This window comes from Corapipo altera, unplaced genomic scaffold (assembly GCF_003945725.1).
Source record: "Corapipo altera isolate COAL_440 unplaced genomic scaffold, ASM394572v1 23, whole genome shotgun sequence".
NCBI classification, from domain to species: Eukaryota; Metazoa; Chordata; class Aves; order Passeriformes; family Pipridae; genus Corapipo; species Corapipo altera.
In genome coordinates, this window is record NW_020884878.1 from 18,405,323 (window position 1) to 18,420,672 (window position 15,350).

The 15,350-nt window shown below is 48.5% G+C and overlaps 1 protein-coding gene across 1 annotated transcript; it reads left to right on the forward strand.

Annotated features, from left to right (window-relative positions):
• Positions 1–54: 54 nt before the first annotated feature.
• TGFB3 (transforming growth factor beta 3) lies at positions 55–15,071 on the forward strand. Its single transcript, XM_027637928.1, has 7 exons — positions 55–653; positions 6,313–6,476; positions 7,835–7,964; positions 9,481–9,588; positions 10,395–10,566; positions 11,108–11,261; positions 13,619–15,071. Exons 1-7 carry the CDS (start codon positions 170–172, stop codon positions 13,775–13,777), a joined length of 1,371 nt encoding a protein of 456 aa, XP_027493729.1. The 5' UTR covers positions 55–169; the 3' UTR covers positions 13,778–15,071.
• The last annotated feature ends 279 nt before the right edge of the window (positions 15,072–15,350 follow it).

Sequence of the window (15,350 nt, forward strand, 5' to 3'; positions counted from 1 at the left end):
TGACACGTGCGGCGGCGCGGCGCGGCGGGGCGCCCCCGGCTCCGCGGGGAGCGGGGCGGCGCATGGGGAAGGAGCGCGGCGCGGCGAGGCACGGCGCCTGCAGCTTCTCCTTGCGGAGCGCTGCCAGCTCTTCCTGGAAGTCCTGAGTCGCGCACGGCGCAGTGAGTTCATGCACCTCCTCGCCAAGCCTCAGCCTGCGGGATTTGGGGAGGCTGCCGCCAGCACACCACCCGGTCACCCGCGCTCGCTCGCCGCCGCTCGGGGGTCCCTACTGGGCGCCCCGGCCGCCGCCCCCTCGCACATGAAGATGTACGTGCAAAGAGCTCTGGTGCTGCTCTCCCTACTGAGCTTCGCCACCGTGAGCCTCTCGCTGTCCTCCTGCACCACCTTGGACCTGGATCACATCAAGAAGAAGAGGGTGGAGGCCATCCGGGGCCAGATCCTGAGTAAGCTGCGGCTCACCAGCCCCCCGGAGACTGTGGGGCCGGCCCATGTCCCCTACCAGATCCTGGCCCTCTATAACAGCACTCGGGAGCTGCTGGAGGAGATGGAGGAGGAGAAGGAGGAGAGCTGCTCTCAGGACAACACCGAGTCCGAATACTATGCCAAAGAGATTCATAAATTTGACATGATCCAGGGCCTCCCCGAGCACAGTAAGTGCGGGGCTCCCCCCGTGCCGGCTGGGGTGCCGCGCCCGCGGGGCACGCTGCCCGGGATCCCGGGCGCGGAGGAGGGGCGACCGGCCGGGCCGGAGGGGCGCCAGGCCCCCGTGGAAGGGGCCGCTTTCCCGGCAGGGCGGAGGCGGGCGGGGGGCGCGTCTCTGCCTGCCCGTGCGCTCGGGTGCGGGGGCGAGCGGGGGCCAGGGCGGGGGGAAGCCGCGGTGCGACGGCGGCGCTCGGACCACCGGCGGGACGGCGCGGGGCTCGGGTGGCGGGGGCCGGGAGCAGCGGCGGCCCATACCCCGACCGGCAGCGGCGAGCGGAACCCGTGCCTAGAACCCTGAAATCTGGACAAGGCGGGCAGGGAAAGCCGTGAGGTGGGAAGGCAGTAGGGGAGGAGGCAACGCGGGTGTGGAGGTGAACGCTGCGCACCGGGCTGGGAGGAGTCGCAGGTCTGGTGTTTGGGTGACGAGCAGGTAGAGGAACTCCTCCTTGCTGAAGCTCCAGCGCCTGCCGCAGAGAGACAGGCAACCTGTCCGGTCCGTGGAGCACCCGCGCCGGCAGTAGAGAAGGTGGAGAGGCACTCTGAAGAGACTCTGCTTGGAGGACACTGACGAGGATATTACTCGGTTAGTGTGAGGGTTCAGAGAGCGAGTAGAGAAGAACACGAGTTCTGAGCAGGTGTAAAGCAGACAGTGATGTGAAAGGGACCCCCATTAGAACACAGGCATTGGGAAAACACGGCAGATGTTGAGCAGGTGTGGAGAGGATGATGAGCAGGCCCAGATGTGGACACTAAACAGATTCAGGTGCAGAAGCTGAGTGAAGACAGAGACTGAGCAGACATGAACCCAAAACAGATTGCAGATGCTGAGCACATGTAGGCACAAGCAATCATTTTGGTCTGTGCTTGGGATTCCTTGGGATTGGAAGTTGCAGTCATACCACTATGCAGGGTGTTCTCCTATGACTTAGTGCAGTCCTGGGGACACGACTGGAACACCAGCAGTTCTGGGGAGGAGCTGTGACTGGTGTAGGCAGTGTCAAAATGCAGTTACTCTACCAGGTTTATGTTAATCTTGAGATATGATGAGCTGCAATGTGGTAATGCAACAAATTTTACTTGATCTCTAGCAGACTGCACTCCGTGTGGTCATGATTAGCTCGTAGCTCAGGAGACACCAAGACTCAAGGAACAGAAAGTGCTCAGGGTATAGCACCTTACCTGTATTTCAACATTTTTGACCTACTGAAGTGTCATTTGTGAAATTCTAAACATATGGGGAAACCAAGTGTCTGTGAAATAGTACAGCCATGCTACACACCCATGTGTTTTGGGGAAGGAAACTGAAAGCACAACAGCAGCAGATGAAGTCAAAGGAGTGAATTTAGATAAGATTGAGGGGAAAGAGAATTGAAAAAGTGATGCAGAATAAGGAACGGTGAGCATGGACTGTGGGTTGGGGAAAATGCCTATGTAAATGAATGATTCTGTCCCATGTCCCCATAGGACACTGGAGCAGTGAGTTCAAAAGACTAAGTAGTGCTGAGATTAAATTTCTGGGAGTGGGTAATGTAGATGCCACGACTCAGAATTTTAGAATTTGGTCATACTGGGAGAGATTAGCTCTAGACATATCGTGGTGTCAAGCGCTCCTTTTGAAACCTGGGGAGTTTCGTTGCTTACACCATGGCTGAATTTGGCCCTGTGTCTTCAGAAGTGGCTGGTGTTCAACTTTCCCATGACTCTGTCACTGTGCCAGGCGGTGATCTCAGAGCATGCTGAGCTAAAGCCAGTCTCCTCTGGGGGGGAGGGAGAGGGGAGGACCGCTCCATTGAAGGAACTGCAAGGATGATACAGACAAGTCTGAAATGCGTGCACACTCACACGAACTGTTCTAGCTCCAGATTATTAGTCAAGCGGCTCATTGGCTCAGAGAACCCATGCTTCTCAAAGTCTGAAGGCTCAAAAGTGAGGAGAGCTGAGGAGCAAAAATAGGAAGTATATCCTTCTAGGAAGGACAGATATTCAGGACCAGGTTCCACATCCTTTCTCTGAGCTGTTTGGTGACTCATGGAATAGTCTTCCTCCTGTGCCTCTCAGGCACATTGCCTGAATTATAAGGGACTTTGTTTCAGAGAATAATTCCCTTTTGACCAGCCGTTCACTTTAGGGATCTCCTAAAACTCATAGGGATCAGACCCCTTTAACTTGATTAGATTCAAACTTAGAGAGCATCTGCAACAGTCCTGCTCATGGCTTTTCGCTTACCTTCCTGAGGAAAAACACATGCCATTTTCCAAGGCAGCTTGAGACACAAGGCAATTAAAGTCATGGGTCACTGGGGCCAAGCATCTCTTTTCTCAAGACCTGCCACCTGCAGAGTTCCAGATGGATCAGGTTTTTTTCTCCAAAGTTGTGCAGCTTTGGCATGAAACACCTTGGTGATTCAGTGGTGTAATATAGAGCAAGGCAATACCTGCTCACAGACAGCCTGCCTTTCCTTCTCATCAAACTTGAACTGCAGAGCCATCATCCTTCCTGGGGCTGGCCAGAAACAGCAGGTGTTTCTGCTGGATTGGCAGTATATGGTGAACCTCCACCTTGTTGACAGCAGTGATAGGAAGATGGAAGCTCACAAAAGAACCTGATCCCTGTATCACATTATCCACACTGAGAGGCTACTGGTCTCATCATTTGTGCAGTGAACAGCTCTGGGCTACACAGTAATAGCACAGTCTAGTTGTGAGGATGCATCCTGTCATATGAGACATAGCCTGGCATGGCTGCACAGGGTGTCACAGATTCACTGTGTCCAGGCTTGGTTACTGCCACTGAGTGTTGTGGACTGGAAGAGCTTGCAGAAATACTGTCACCAGGCTTTGTTCTGTGCTGGTAGGTGAACATGTCTGGATTCCAGTGTGATTAACACACCTCAGCTGGGACTGGACCAAGTTCCCTGAAAAATCCCCTTGCTGCTTTTGCCTGTGACCTTGTGCAAAAAAAACTGCCTCAAAATTGTCAGTTTCCTGGGAATGAGACCTATATCCTGAACACCCTGCTATGAGAAGCAGGCTCCAGCCTCACAGTGGTTTAGAGTGAAACACAGGTCACAGCTCCATCTCTGTACCCTGGGAACAAGCCCTCAGTGATGCAAAGAGAACATGAAGCTTCATAGGGAAGGTAAGAGAGCTATTACTGTTTTCACTGGGAAGGTCTCCCAAGACCAGCACCCTAAAAGGGACTCCCCTTTTAGGTAGAAAGTAATGTGGGGACAGTAGGCGAAATACAGTAGATACAGTAATGTCTTGCCACCATGGCTGCCTAATTTAGCAAAAAATCTTAAGGAGATGATACACTCTAAATTATTTGTCTCTCATCTACACTGTGCTGTAGGACCAGATCTGCAGTCTCTAAACAGATTGTCACATAAAGCACTACTGCTGGAAACATCTTGAGCTTGACTGACCACTGGTCTGATGTAGAAAGGCATTTCTGATGATTTTTGAGACACTCCTTGTCAGGGTTGACAGCAGGTCTGTTGGAAGGAAGACAGAGCTAAACAAGTCACTGTAACTCTGTAAACGCTGAATCATCATGGTGTGATGCAGGGCAGCCAGTTGTGATGTATGTTTATGAAAAAACACCAATGGTAGTTTTAACATGTATGTTATGCCAAGGGCTATAAGAGTCAGTGTTCTGTTACAATAAAAGTTCTTTCTTCTCCTGTCTTGTTGCTTGGAACTAGACTGTCTATGTATTTTCTTTTATTGACCACTGCAACGACGACAACTCCTTAGGGACAGGCAGGTCTGAAGTGGAAGAGCATGTTGTTAACAGCACTGTTAATAGGGCTAGGAGTGCAAGACAGCTTCAGGAAGTATTAAAACACAGTATCTGCCTAGGTTTAGGACACAGAATAGTTATCGGTGTTAGACTTCAGCTAGGAAGATGTCTGGCGTTTAATGAGAGCTTGGGTTTTCTGCTGGGCTTTTCTGTGGCATCAAACCTAGAACTGGTCACAGGTGGAATCTCCACAGCAGGTGTCTGTGTGTGGCTTGGTGTATTCTGCACTGCAGGGATGTTGGGCTGAGCGTACCAGCTCATGGCTGCAGTGGGGTTTGGTCTCCTGGCATTAGTGAACAGCCATCTCTTCAATAACAGCCAGAGACTTTCCCATATGGGAGAGCTGTTCTATTCAGTAGCACTAATGACAAAACCTCCTCCAGTTAAAGCCCAATGCGAGCATGTGGTCATTAGCTTATTGAGTAAAATTTCATCACCCTAAGAACACATCCTTGAAAACTGGCAGGCTCCTGCTTGCTGAATCCGAGTGTAGCTCAACAGGAAAACCTTCACCTTCATGGATGTGACTCTGGAAGTGCATCCGTGTTGCTCAAATCAGAATTTGGCATGGGAAGTGAACCTCTGCGCTCTGTTGCTGTTTCACACTAGCCCATCTTCAGAAGCTGTTTCTCAGGGGGGATGATGGTGGTGTGAAAAGAGAGGCCTGCAGAACTCTAGGAATGTAATTTGAAGGTTACTCCAGCTAGGGCTTCTTGTCTATTTGTCAGAGTCTGGAACCATGTCTGGGAACAGGTGATAAGTTTTTCTTTCTGTTTCTTTTTGTTTGTTTAGAAACAAATATCAGCTGTGTTGCACTGGACAACATTCAGAGGTCATATGAGAGGCTCTGTAGGGCTGCAAACAAACCTGCATGTGGGTGTAGAGCAGGAGCTGTTGTGTCTTGTCTGCAGGAAGCCTTCATGATGCTAGAGCCTTGAAGGCTAATCAGGTCAATAGGAAAGGAACAACAGCAACAACAAAGACTTCCACGAGACCAAAATGGTCCCATTGAAGAGCCTTATTTTCTCTTGAGGAGTCTGGACTGCACAGCTTTTACCTACTCTCTTTTGAAGCATATGTAAAACGGATTTTTGTGTTTAGCAGGCACACATGAAGGTAGAGGATTGCTGTGTTATTTACTGCCCATGTGTCTGATGTCCACAGGCCTAGCACTATTCATTAATTCATTCTCCAGGTCATGAGTGAGAGCTGATCTTAAAACCCACTTCTTTCAGTACACATTGGGTAGTTGCTGCCCTTAAGAGTCTTCCACGCCTCATGCTTTGTAGACATTGGCTGGCTTCCATTCTAGGAGACAGTGTCAAGGTTTGTAAAACTAAGATTCAGCAACAGTTGGATCACCTCCTGTGTGGCTTCATGTCTCTATCATGAGCAGAATCACACCATCCTCATTGTTGGGAATAGGCCCCACTAACTGCAAGTGAAGTTGCCCCATTGTCTGTGCTGGGGTTGTTGTTTTGGATGCAGCTGACTCATTAGCATTAGAAATATTTGATGAGTAGTTAGGAGACAATAATAAATATACTGTGGTCAATCTCTACTGATTCTCTGTCTTGTGGCATTAAAATAACAGTGGCAGTAGTGGGTATATATGCAAAATGTTGCAATGTAGAGGAAATGTGAGTGAATTCATCCTGTGTTATCTTCATCTAGATAGCCATGCTTCACAGGTGGCAAGATGTTTCAGTGACAGGTCTTACTGGAAAGCTCTTTTTCAAACAATATTTATTTGAGATCCTGTCTCTCAGAGCTGTGGTTCTCAGTCTCTCTATTTCTTTCTCCTAGATGAGTTGGGAATTTGTCCAAAAGGGGTCACCTCCAATGTGTTCCGCTTTAATGTGTCTTCGGCAGAGAAGAACAGCACCAACTTATTCCGAGCTGAGTTTCGTGTGCTGCGTGTGCCCAACCCAAGCTCTAAACGCAGTGAGCAACGCATCGAGCTTTTCCAGGTGGGTATTATTATTACCTTCCCCAGTGCCTGAGCCCAGAATAGCTTGTCTCCTTAATGGTTGCCTCAGTTGATATGTGCAGAGCCACAGAAGAGAGGGAGAAGAAATTGAATGCTGTAACCCAGGCTTCTTCCAGCATATGTAGTGATAGTCACCTTTCTTCCCTTTTACAATGTGATGCTGTCCTTTTCCCACTCACATTGGCTGTCTGCATTGGGCATCCTGGCATGGTGCCCACCGCAGCTCTTTGCTGCACGGAGAAGGGGTTTGGAAGGGGAGCTCCTCACAAGTGGAGCAGCCCTGACCCTTCTGCCACATCTGCATGCATAGGTCCCTTGGCAGTTTTGTTCCTTTGGCTGTCACAGTACAATTGGTACTAATCCAATGGGTGGAGCTCTCTGTCTTGTCTCTGACTTACTAGAAAAGTAGTGCTTGCTTTCAATGTTCCCTTCAGCAGCAGCTCCTCAGGGACACAGTTCAGGTCACTGTTAATCCAGGTACTTATCTGGAGCTTGCTTTGAATTTATGGACTCCTCTGGCAGAATAAGGTCTGGTTCAGGCTTGGAAGTGGTCTTAGGCCAGAGTGGACCACCCAACTCATGGTATAGTTTAGCATCTGGGCAGCACATTCCCGCAGGCTCGTGTCCGTCCACTTTGCTGTAAGAGTGCCTCTAAAATTGCCCTGTGGGTGGTAGCTCTTGAGGACTTCTTGGAAGCTTCAAAGGTCAGAGCAATTCTGTACCAGATGACACAACTGACAAGGAGGCAATCTCAGAGCTTCTCTGTAAGTTCAGTGCTCTGTGGAGTCAACCTGGTGTCCCGCAGAACAGGCTGCGGTTGTCTGGAAATGGGAAGAGATGTCAGAACAGAGGGAGAGGTGTCCAAACGATCAACCCTGGTGTGTTTTGATAGAAGTTGAAGAGAGTAGAAAACTTGAAAACACCACAGTGAGGACTCAGTAAATAGGCGTGCTGGGCAAGGGATCTGTGGCCAGATGCTCTATTGTCCATTGCTGGTTCTACTCTGAAATCCAGATCCACATCCCACAGGTGTATACTGAAACAAACCCACCCCTTAGGTCAATGGCTGTATGCTTCTGCCTCTGGATGTGTGCCCCCAAACAATGCTGAATTGAGATAGGCTGCTTAGGACACAGAAATCAGGGTCGCGTAGTTCTTTGGACTTCAGGTTGATTTGAAGCATGTCCTTCTTACCTGTGCCAGGGTATTCCTGGTGTCTCACTTGCCAGGACCAACCTTCTGAATTAGTTTTTAGCAAATGGAAGAAAAAGGCCTGAAGACTACCCCTTATTTATGCACGGCACTGGCTGATTTTTTCTACCACTCCTCCTGACACAGATCCTTCGTCCGGATGAGCACATAGCGAAGCAGCGGTACCTCAGTGGCAGGAATGTGCAGACACGGGGCTCCCCTGAGTGGCTGTCCTTTGATGTCACCGAGACTGTGCGTGAGTGGCTTCTGCACAGAGGTAGGGGTCTTAGCTGGACCGGGTGCCAAGGCATCCATAGAAATGTGGATCCATGTTGACAGGAGTATCTCTCTGCTCCCCTAGTTGCAGGAGCTTGGTTCACATAGAGGTCAGCTTCTTTCAGTCTGAGAACAAGCCTTCCTCCGGAGAGCTTCCTCAATGTGTGACGTTTGCTAGATTCCTAGCTCTGCCCTGGAGGCCCCACTGTGTAGCTCTGTCGGTTGAATCAGAACTGGAGGAGGAAACTGTTTTCACTGAGAGATGCTGAAACTTCTTTTGGTTCAATTCTAAGCCCAGAGGGGACCCCTCTGCTTGTCTAGACTATAATCTGTAATACTTAGAAAATGAGGAATGCTCTGCTTTAATTTTCATGTGGATTAGAGCAAATATAGTAGGGGAAAAAGCAGCAAGGATCCTGGCTTATTTAGCTGTTTACAGCTTGTCAGCTATAAAGGTGAAGCTGACATACATAAGACACGTGGAGGCTTGAACACTGCAGAGAACATACCTCTGCAGATAGTTATGGGGCAGCTCCTAGCAAGAACACTGACCCCATTCACAGCTGGAGCATAAGGCATCATGACTCACAGCTGGACTGGCCTCACAGATAGAAGTTAGGTGCCACTGAAGACTGGAATGCAGGTACTGGCAAGCAGCCGCTCCCTGGAAGGGTAAGCTGTGGGCTTGCAGGCTTCTCCTATTTCAAGCAATCAAGTTGTGTCCTGATGGCTGGAGTTCAGGGCTGGAACTGCAGTGAGCTCTGGGTAGGCACACTAGCTGACAAGACATTAGAGAATATATATAGCGCTGAGGAAAAAAGGTGCTAGGCACCTTGTCAATGCCCAGGGAGCCAGATGTTTTAATTCATGGCACAACATAAAAAAGGAGCTTTCATAAGAGTCTTATGTTCCTTTAGTCAGGCCCACACAGCATGACTGGTCCAGGAAGTTATTATGAAAATAGACTTGCCTCTGGAAAGTCTGTGTGACTTAGACCGCTAGCAGTTCAACAAAACAGGAGGTTGCAGCTGCTGAGAAGAATGCTTCCAATGAAATTACTTGTCCATATCCAACTTGCTTATTTTCAGATCTCTCCTTCAGACACTAGCCAGAAGCCAGATAATAGAGGTACCAAGGATGGCAAAACTGATTTAACAGACAACCACAAGCCAGCTATTAAAAATATTTTTTTTCTAGTGGAGCTCCCTGAAGCTCACAAAGTCAAAATTTATGTTGAATAGCCTAAAAAAAATGTAACCAGGAGCACTCTTCTTACCTACCCAGAAGGTTCCCTTTAACAAGAGCAAGGCTTTTGGCACAGGTGAAATTGGAGGATTTTGCTTCCTATTCCCCTTTCCCAAGCAGCTTCCATTCCTCAACTCTGATAGCATCCCTGACTTTGAAACTAGCCCACTGTCTAGAAATTAGCACAGTACATGTCCTCCGTGAGACTTCCTTGTGCCAGGAGCTGTTGCAGCTGAGAAAGACTGTTTCTCACAGAGTCGTCTTCTTTGCAGAGTCCAACCTTGGCCTGGAAATTAGCATACATTGTCCTTGCCATACTTTTCAGCCCAACGGGGACATCTTGGAGAGTTTGCATGAGGTCCTGGAGATCAAGTTCAAAGGTGATAAAGAGCTGGGTCAGGGGAGGCTGTTGGGGAAGGGAAAGCCTGGAGCATCTAAAGAAAAAATTAGGTCTTGCTTTGAATATTTGAGCATTTTACACTGTGCAACATTTGTCTTAAAGCATACACATCTGGGTTTGCATGTTCATTATATGGGCATATCCGCTATATACATAGGTTACAAAAGGAAGAAAGTAAGAGCAAGCTGGGTGGGCTTGCATGGGTGTCTGCAGAAAGGAATAATTTTGCATTACAGTGTCTCTCTGGGAAGTTCAGCTTGATGCCTTCTCAGGTTTCCACAGAGGCTCTGCTTTCCAGTTAGGGTGACTGAAACACACGGAAGTTAGGCATCCCGTGTGAGGTGGCTCAGAGAGTCAGTGGCTTGGCTGGCCTAAGAACTAGGAACCTCCTGGCTTGCAGCCCTGGGCAGCAGCCACTGGCCCCCACAGGCTCCATTTCTGAGGCTGTTCTGCCGAGTGCCAATTATCTGACATCTTCTTTAAACCATTCATCTTTCTGCCTGTCCTGGGACAAAAGCCAGGAGTGAGTGGGATGGATTAATGGCCCCACCAGCAGTTTGCAAATGGTAAAACAGGTGGCGGGTAAGCCTCTATTTCAGGCCTGCAGCAGTCAAATTCACCAGAAATAAAGGGGTCTCTGTGAGGGAAGAAGTCCCAGAGTAAGCAAACGTGGTGCCTGAATCCCTTTCACCTGGTTCAAGAGAGTGTTAAATGCATTGAAAAGTCTTGTTGCATCCTCCACTTCCATGTTGATTTCTTTTTTGTGGATCCTCTTTTTCTCTGAAGGCATTGACAGTGAGGATGACTATGGCCGTGGGGACTTGGGGCGCCTGAAGAAGCAGAAAGACTTGCATAATCCCCACCTCATCTTGATGATGTTACCCTCACATCGACTGGAGAGCCCAGTGTTGGGAGGCCAGAGAAAGAAACGGGCCCTGGATACCAACTACTGTTTCCGGTAAGTGAGAATCATGCCTGGATCCTATGCCTGAGGTGGGTAAGCCTGGTGAGACTCCATGCCTCTGGGAAAGGCAGAGCTCTTCCAAGGGGGTTGTGGGTCACCATGGTGCCAGAAGGGCCGCATGAGGAGCACAGCTTGGCCAGCTATTCCTCGTGGTGTCCTAGAAGGGGATGCTGGCCATTTCAGCAGAGTTGCAATGTGCTTCTGGCTGAGCCCCTGGCTCAAAGAGACTTGCAAGCACCTTCCTGGAGCCCAGTGTGGGCAGGGATCTGCAGCAGCCCCCTTTTGGTTGCTAGAGCAGCTGGGTGCTGCCTCCCTGGGGTGGTGGGCAAGCTGCCTGCCAGCAGGCACAAGCTGTGCCAGGCTGCTGAGCTGCCCCACTACCGCTTGCCTGTGCCGCTCCTCTGCACTTGGCGCATGCAAACATCACATCCCGCTGGGCACTGCTGATACTAGTCCTTCTGCTTGGGAAGTTGCATCGTGCAGTCACATATAAGGCCCCCCTTTGCATTCATTGTGTTCCAATACTGTGTTTCAGGAACCTGGAGGAGAACTGCTGCGTGCGTCCTCTGTACATTGACTTCCGACAGGACCTTGGCTGGAAATGGGTCCATGAGCCTAAGGGCTACTTTGCTAACTTTTGTTCGGGCCCTTGTCCGTACCTCCGCAGCGCAGACACCACTCGCAGCACGGTACATCCATTATATTATCCTGTCAAGGCTTGTGGCTGTGGTTCCCCCTTCCTCCTTAAGTCTGATCAATATCTAGTATCTTCAAAGCAGCAAAAGCAGTTCAGATCAATATTTGTAAAAACCATTCCAAGGAAACTGCAGAAAAAAGCCTAGGTGGTTCAGGAGGAAGAATGTGCTTCCTTTGGAGTCAATACTGAGTCTGAGCTTTCAGGCAAATGTTGAGGAGAAGGATGCTGTTGTCTCTTGGATAAGATGTGAAACAGCAGGACTGATGGTTTTAGGGTACTTATTTGGCAGTGGCCATAGTATTAACTGAATTGTTCACACCAAACATCAATTCTGCCTAAATTTCTCTTGCTGTTTGCACTGGATAAAGGATTTCTCTATGCTCTGTGCCAGGTTGTAATGCAAAACTGTTGTGCAATGGCACATGCCTGCCATTTGCTACCACAGGGGCAGCTGTAGCCCAAAAGTGAAGGGAAGTCCATGTCCCTGTCTAGAAGTGAATACAGCCATTCAGTAAGATCTCCTTTCTGCACAGGTATCCTTTCCAGTAGGATTTATACCTGACCTACAACAGGGAGGAACCTATTAGGCAGTGAGATTTGTGAGTAAAAACTGGCAGAAAGCAATGTCTTTAGGTAATTTACACATAACCTGTCTTTAACATGAGTAGACTGGTCAGTCTTTGGGAAGAATACAATCTGAGCCTGGCTAGAGTGAAGAAAATAAAAGCAACAGAAGAGCACAGGCATTGGAAAAGTATCAAGAAGAGAAGACAGACTAAGGATCAGTCAGTCCACTGCTAAAGCAGGAAAAGCCAGAGGAAAATCCTGTGCTGCTGTCCACAGAAGAGAAAAGGCAGCAATCCAGATAATGCAACAGCTCACTAGCAACTTAGCTTCAGATTTCACTAAAAGAATTACTGGAAAAAGCACTTTCAGCTGAAGAATAGATGACTAGGTAAAGGTGATATTGCAGAAAAGATGCTAACATTTTCTTGACAGCTTGAGAGTCTGCACAGCAGTAAGGTTCACTGAAGCTCAAGGACTAATATCAGTGGGAGCAGCTGATTTGTGGGAATGAAGGAGTGAACAGATGCTGGGCATTAAGCACAAGACAAAGCAAGGGAATGAACAGCTTTGAAAGGGTAATGGGCATGTAGCTTTACCATCTGGTTGTCCTGAGAAGCTCTCTAGTAGATAACTGGACAGAATCAGTGTGAGAGAAAGTAGATTTTAGAATGGTTCCTAATGTTCCGTTCTTGAGCAAGAGAGGAAACAGTCAAGCATTAAGGTCAGTGAAGTGATCACAGAAACCTTTAGAACAATATAGCTGCTGACAGCTTGCCAGCACCAGCTAGGAAGAACATGGTGAAAAGACGACTTCTCACCAGTCTGTTTAACCTGCTGTTGAGTAGAGCAGCCCCAGAGCATGTGGTACAGCCAGGGGTACTTTGCTCAGTATGCCAGAGAGTTTTTGCCACAATAACTGTGTTTACATGGATCTGGATGATAGAACAGGATGTATCCTTCGGATTTCCCACCCCCAAAGACTGTAAAGTAGTTAAAATACAATGTGCCAAACCCTGTCATTTATACCAGCTAAGCACTAAAGAGACCACAGTAGAGCAGGTGAGATCATGTTTTGGTGCCGCAACTCAAGAAGCTGTGTACTGCAGAGAAGTGGTCACCTCTGGCAAGAAACATGGCAACTGTTTTGTAGTGGTTATATGGCTGCAGTGTACAGTCATCTGTGGGCTGGGGCCAGCTGGGAGGAAGAATCCAGTGGCGTCCCACAGGACACACTCCTGGCTCCTGCATTATGGTGTAATGACTTGGAGGATGGAGTGGAGGGGGAAGGCATCAGACAGTTCAAAGCTGGAAGGGAATTGTGGATACTTGAGAGGACTGGGATCTGTCCAATGCTATCTGGAGATGTTGGTTGAAATAAGCGCACTGATACTCTTTCTTCTGGTTTCTTTATAGAATCCAAAACAACGTGGCCCCAGGCTGGTTACACCCAGCCTTGTTAAAAGCAAAAATTGTGACATTCTGCTCTACCAAATTAGAGATGAAAGGAGACAACTACTTGTACTCCTTCAACCCTTAGGCATCAGTCACAGGCTATTACAGTTAAAAAACAAAGTCATAAAAGTCAGGCCAGGGCAGGTGAGATCCTTTAGAAGCAGGCCATGATCAGGAAGTGACAGGGGAGTATTCCTCAATTCAGGGAAGTACCCTCTGATGAGCATACTCCAAACATCTAGAGGCCTATTGACTTTGCAGCCCCATCCTGTCCTCAACCAACTTAAACATATTCCTGACTTTGTCACCACATTTACTTTGTTTCTGCAGGTTCTGGGTTTATACAACACGCTGAACCCTGAGGCATCTGCTTCACCCTGCTGTGTGCCCCAGGACCTGGAGCCGCTCACTATCTTGTACTATGTTGGGAGGAACCCCAAGGTGGAGCAGCTCTCCAACATGGTGGTGAAATCCTGCAAGTGCAGCTGAAAGGCCCCCTGGCCCACCCAAAGCCAGGAGAAAAACTGTCAGCACCCACTCTCCTGCTCCCAGGCTAACACAAAGAGAACTGGGGGTCAGAGACTACGCATGCTGAGGGCCAAGTGCCAAACCCTGTGGCTTAAAGTCTGGCAGCCTTTGGGGATCTCTTCTGGAACACTTCTTGGTTGTCTTGGCAGTGCAGCGTTCCTTCTAGGAGTTACTTTGGTGACACAAAGGCCACACTCTCCAAAATGGCTGGACAGTTGGTGCGGAAGTGGAGGATAAGGTGGAGGAACTGCTGTGTATTTGAATGCTGGGTGGTTGAGCTGGGAAAATGAGAATGAGAAAGCAGGTGCAAGGGGGAATGGAAATGGGGAGATGTTTTCTATTCTAGCTTTAGCTATCTTAAGACCTTAGCCCTCCCCACTGGCTTGAAGTACTAAAGGCTTTCCCTGTAGGAGGAAACCTTGAAAGTTTCTTTAGAGAAGGAAAATGCACCAAGATGGGAAGTTGCTGAGAGAAGAAGTGCTCAGAGATACACTTAAGACTTTTGTTCCTCAGAGCTATGATCCAAGAGTCCTGCAACTGAAACCATGTCTGCCAAATGTCTAAGTTCAGCTGACAGATCCTGCCTATTGGTTTCCACATGCAAACTGCAAGGCTCCCAGCCAGCGTACTGAGGGTGGGCAAATACAAGGAAAGAGGGTGCTGAGTCCATTTTCAGAGGGACTGGTGTTTCCATCCAGCTCTTTCACCTTCCTGGAGTTTCTAAGAGATGGTTTCGGGTGAGGGCAGGAGCAATATCTGGGGGGTACCTGAATATTGGGCCCATTCATTTGTGATCTGACACACCCTGAGGACCTCTTGTCTGTTGTGGTTTGTGAGGTGCTTTGGGGTGGTCTGCACCTGTTCCGCATGATGACCTGAACATGACCCAGGTCTCACCTGCCAAGACTTAAAAATTAGTAATCTCAAAAACTTTGCAAAAAAATAAATATTTGGGGGGGAGATGCTAATTTTTTCACAAGCAAGTTGTTTGTTGGAGAGTTAGATGATTTGCTGTTTTTAAAGTGCTACCACTGTGGCATACTCAGTCTAAAATTTTTACGCTTTCCAAAATGTCTCTTCAAAGGAACAGATAGAATTTAGGTTGGCAAGAGAATCTTAAAATGGAAATTCCATGTTACCCTCAAACTGTGCCTGGTGTATATGTGCCCTGTCTCACCCTAGTTCTTCGGACATGTATATTACCTCTGGCATCTGCTTTTGATAGATTCATATAAAGCTCCCTTCAAATGTAAAACACTTCCAACAATACTGTTTAAATACCCAGGGCGGTGCAGCTGACAAATGTCCTATGTCCATTTGAATATATATGGTCTGCCAGTATAGACCTGTACATACAGGTAAATAACACACTGTTCCTCCTCATTTACCATGAACATTCCAGATGCTCATAAAAAAAGATTACACATGTTGCCCAGGCAGGAAGTCAGTGTACTCTTTTAAGTGGGCTTTTTCAGCCATAGATACTCCCAGGGGTAAAAATCTCTGGTGGTTGCATGCCACATGAGACTCAAGA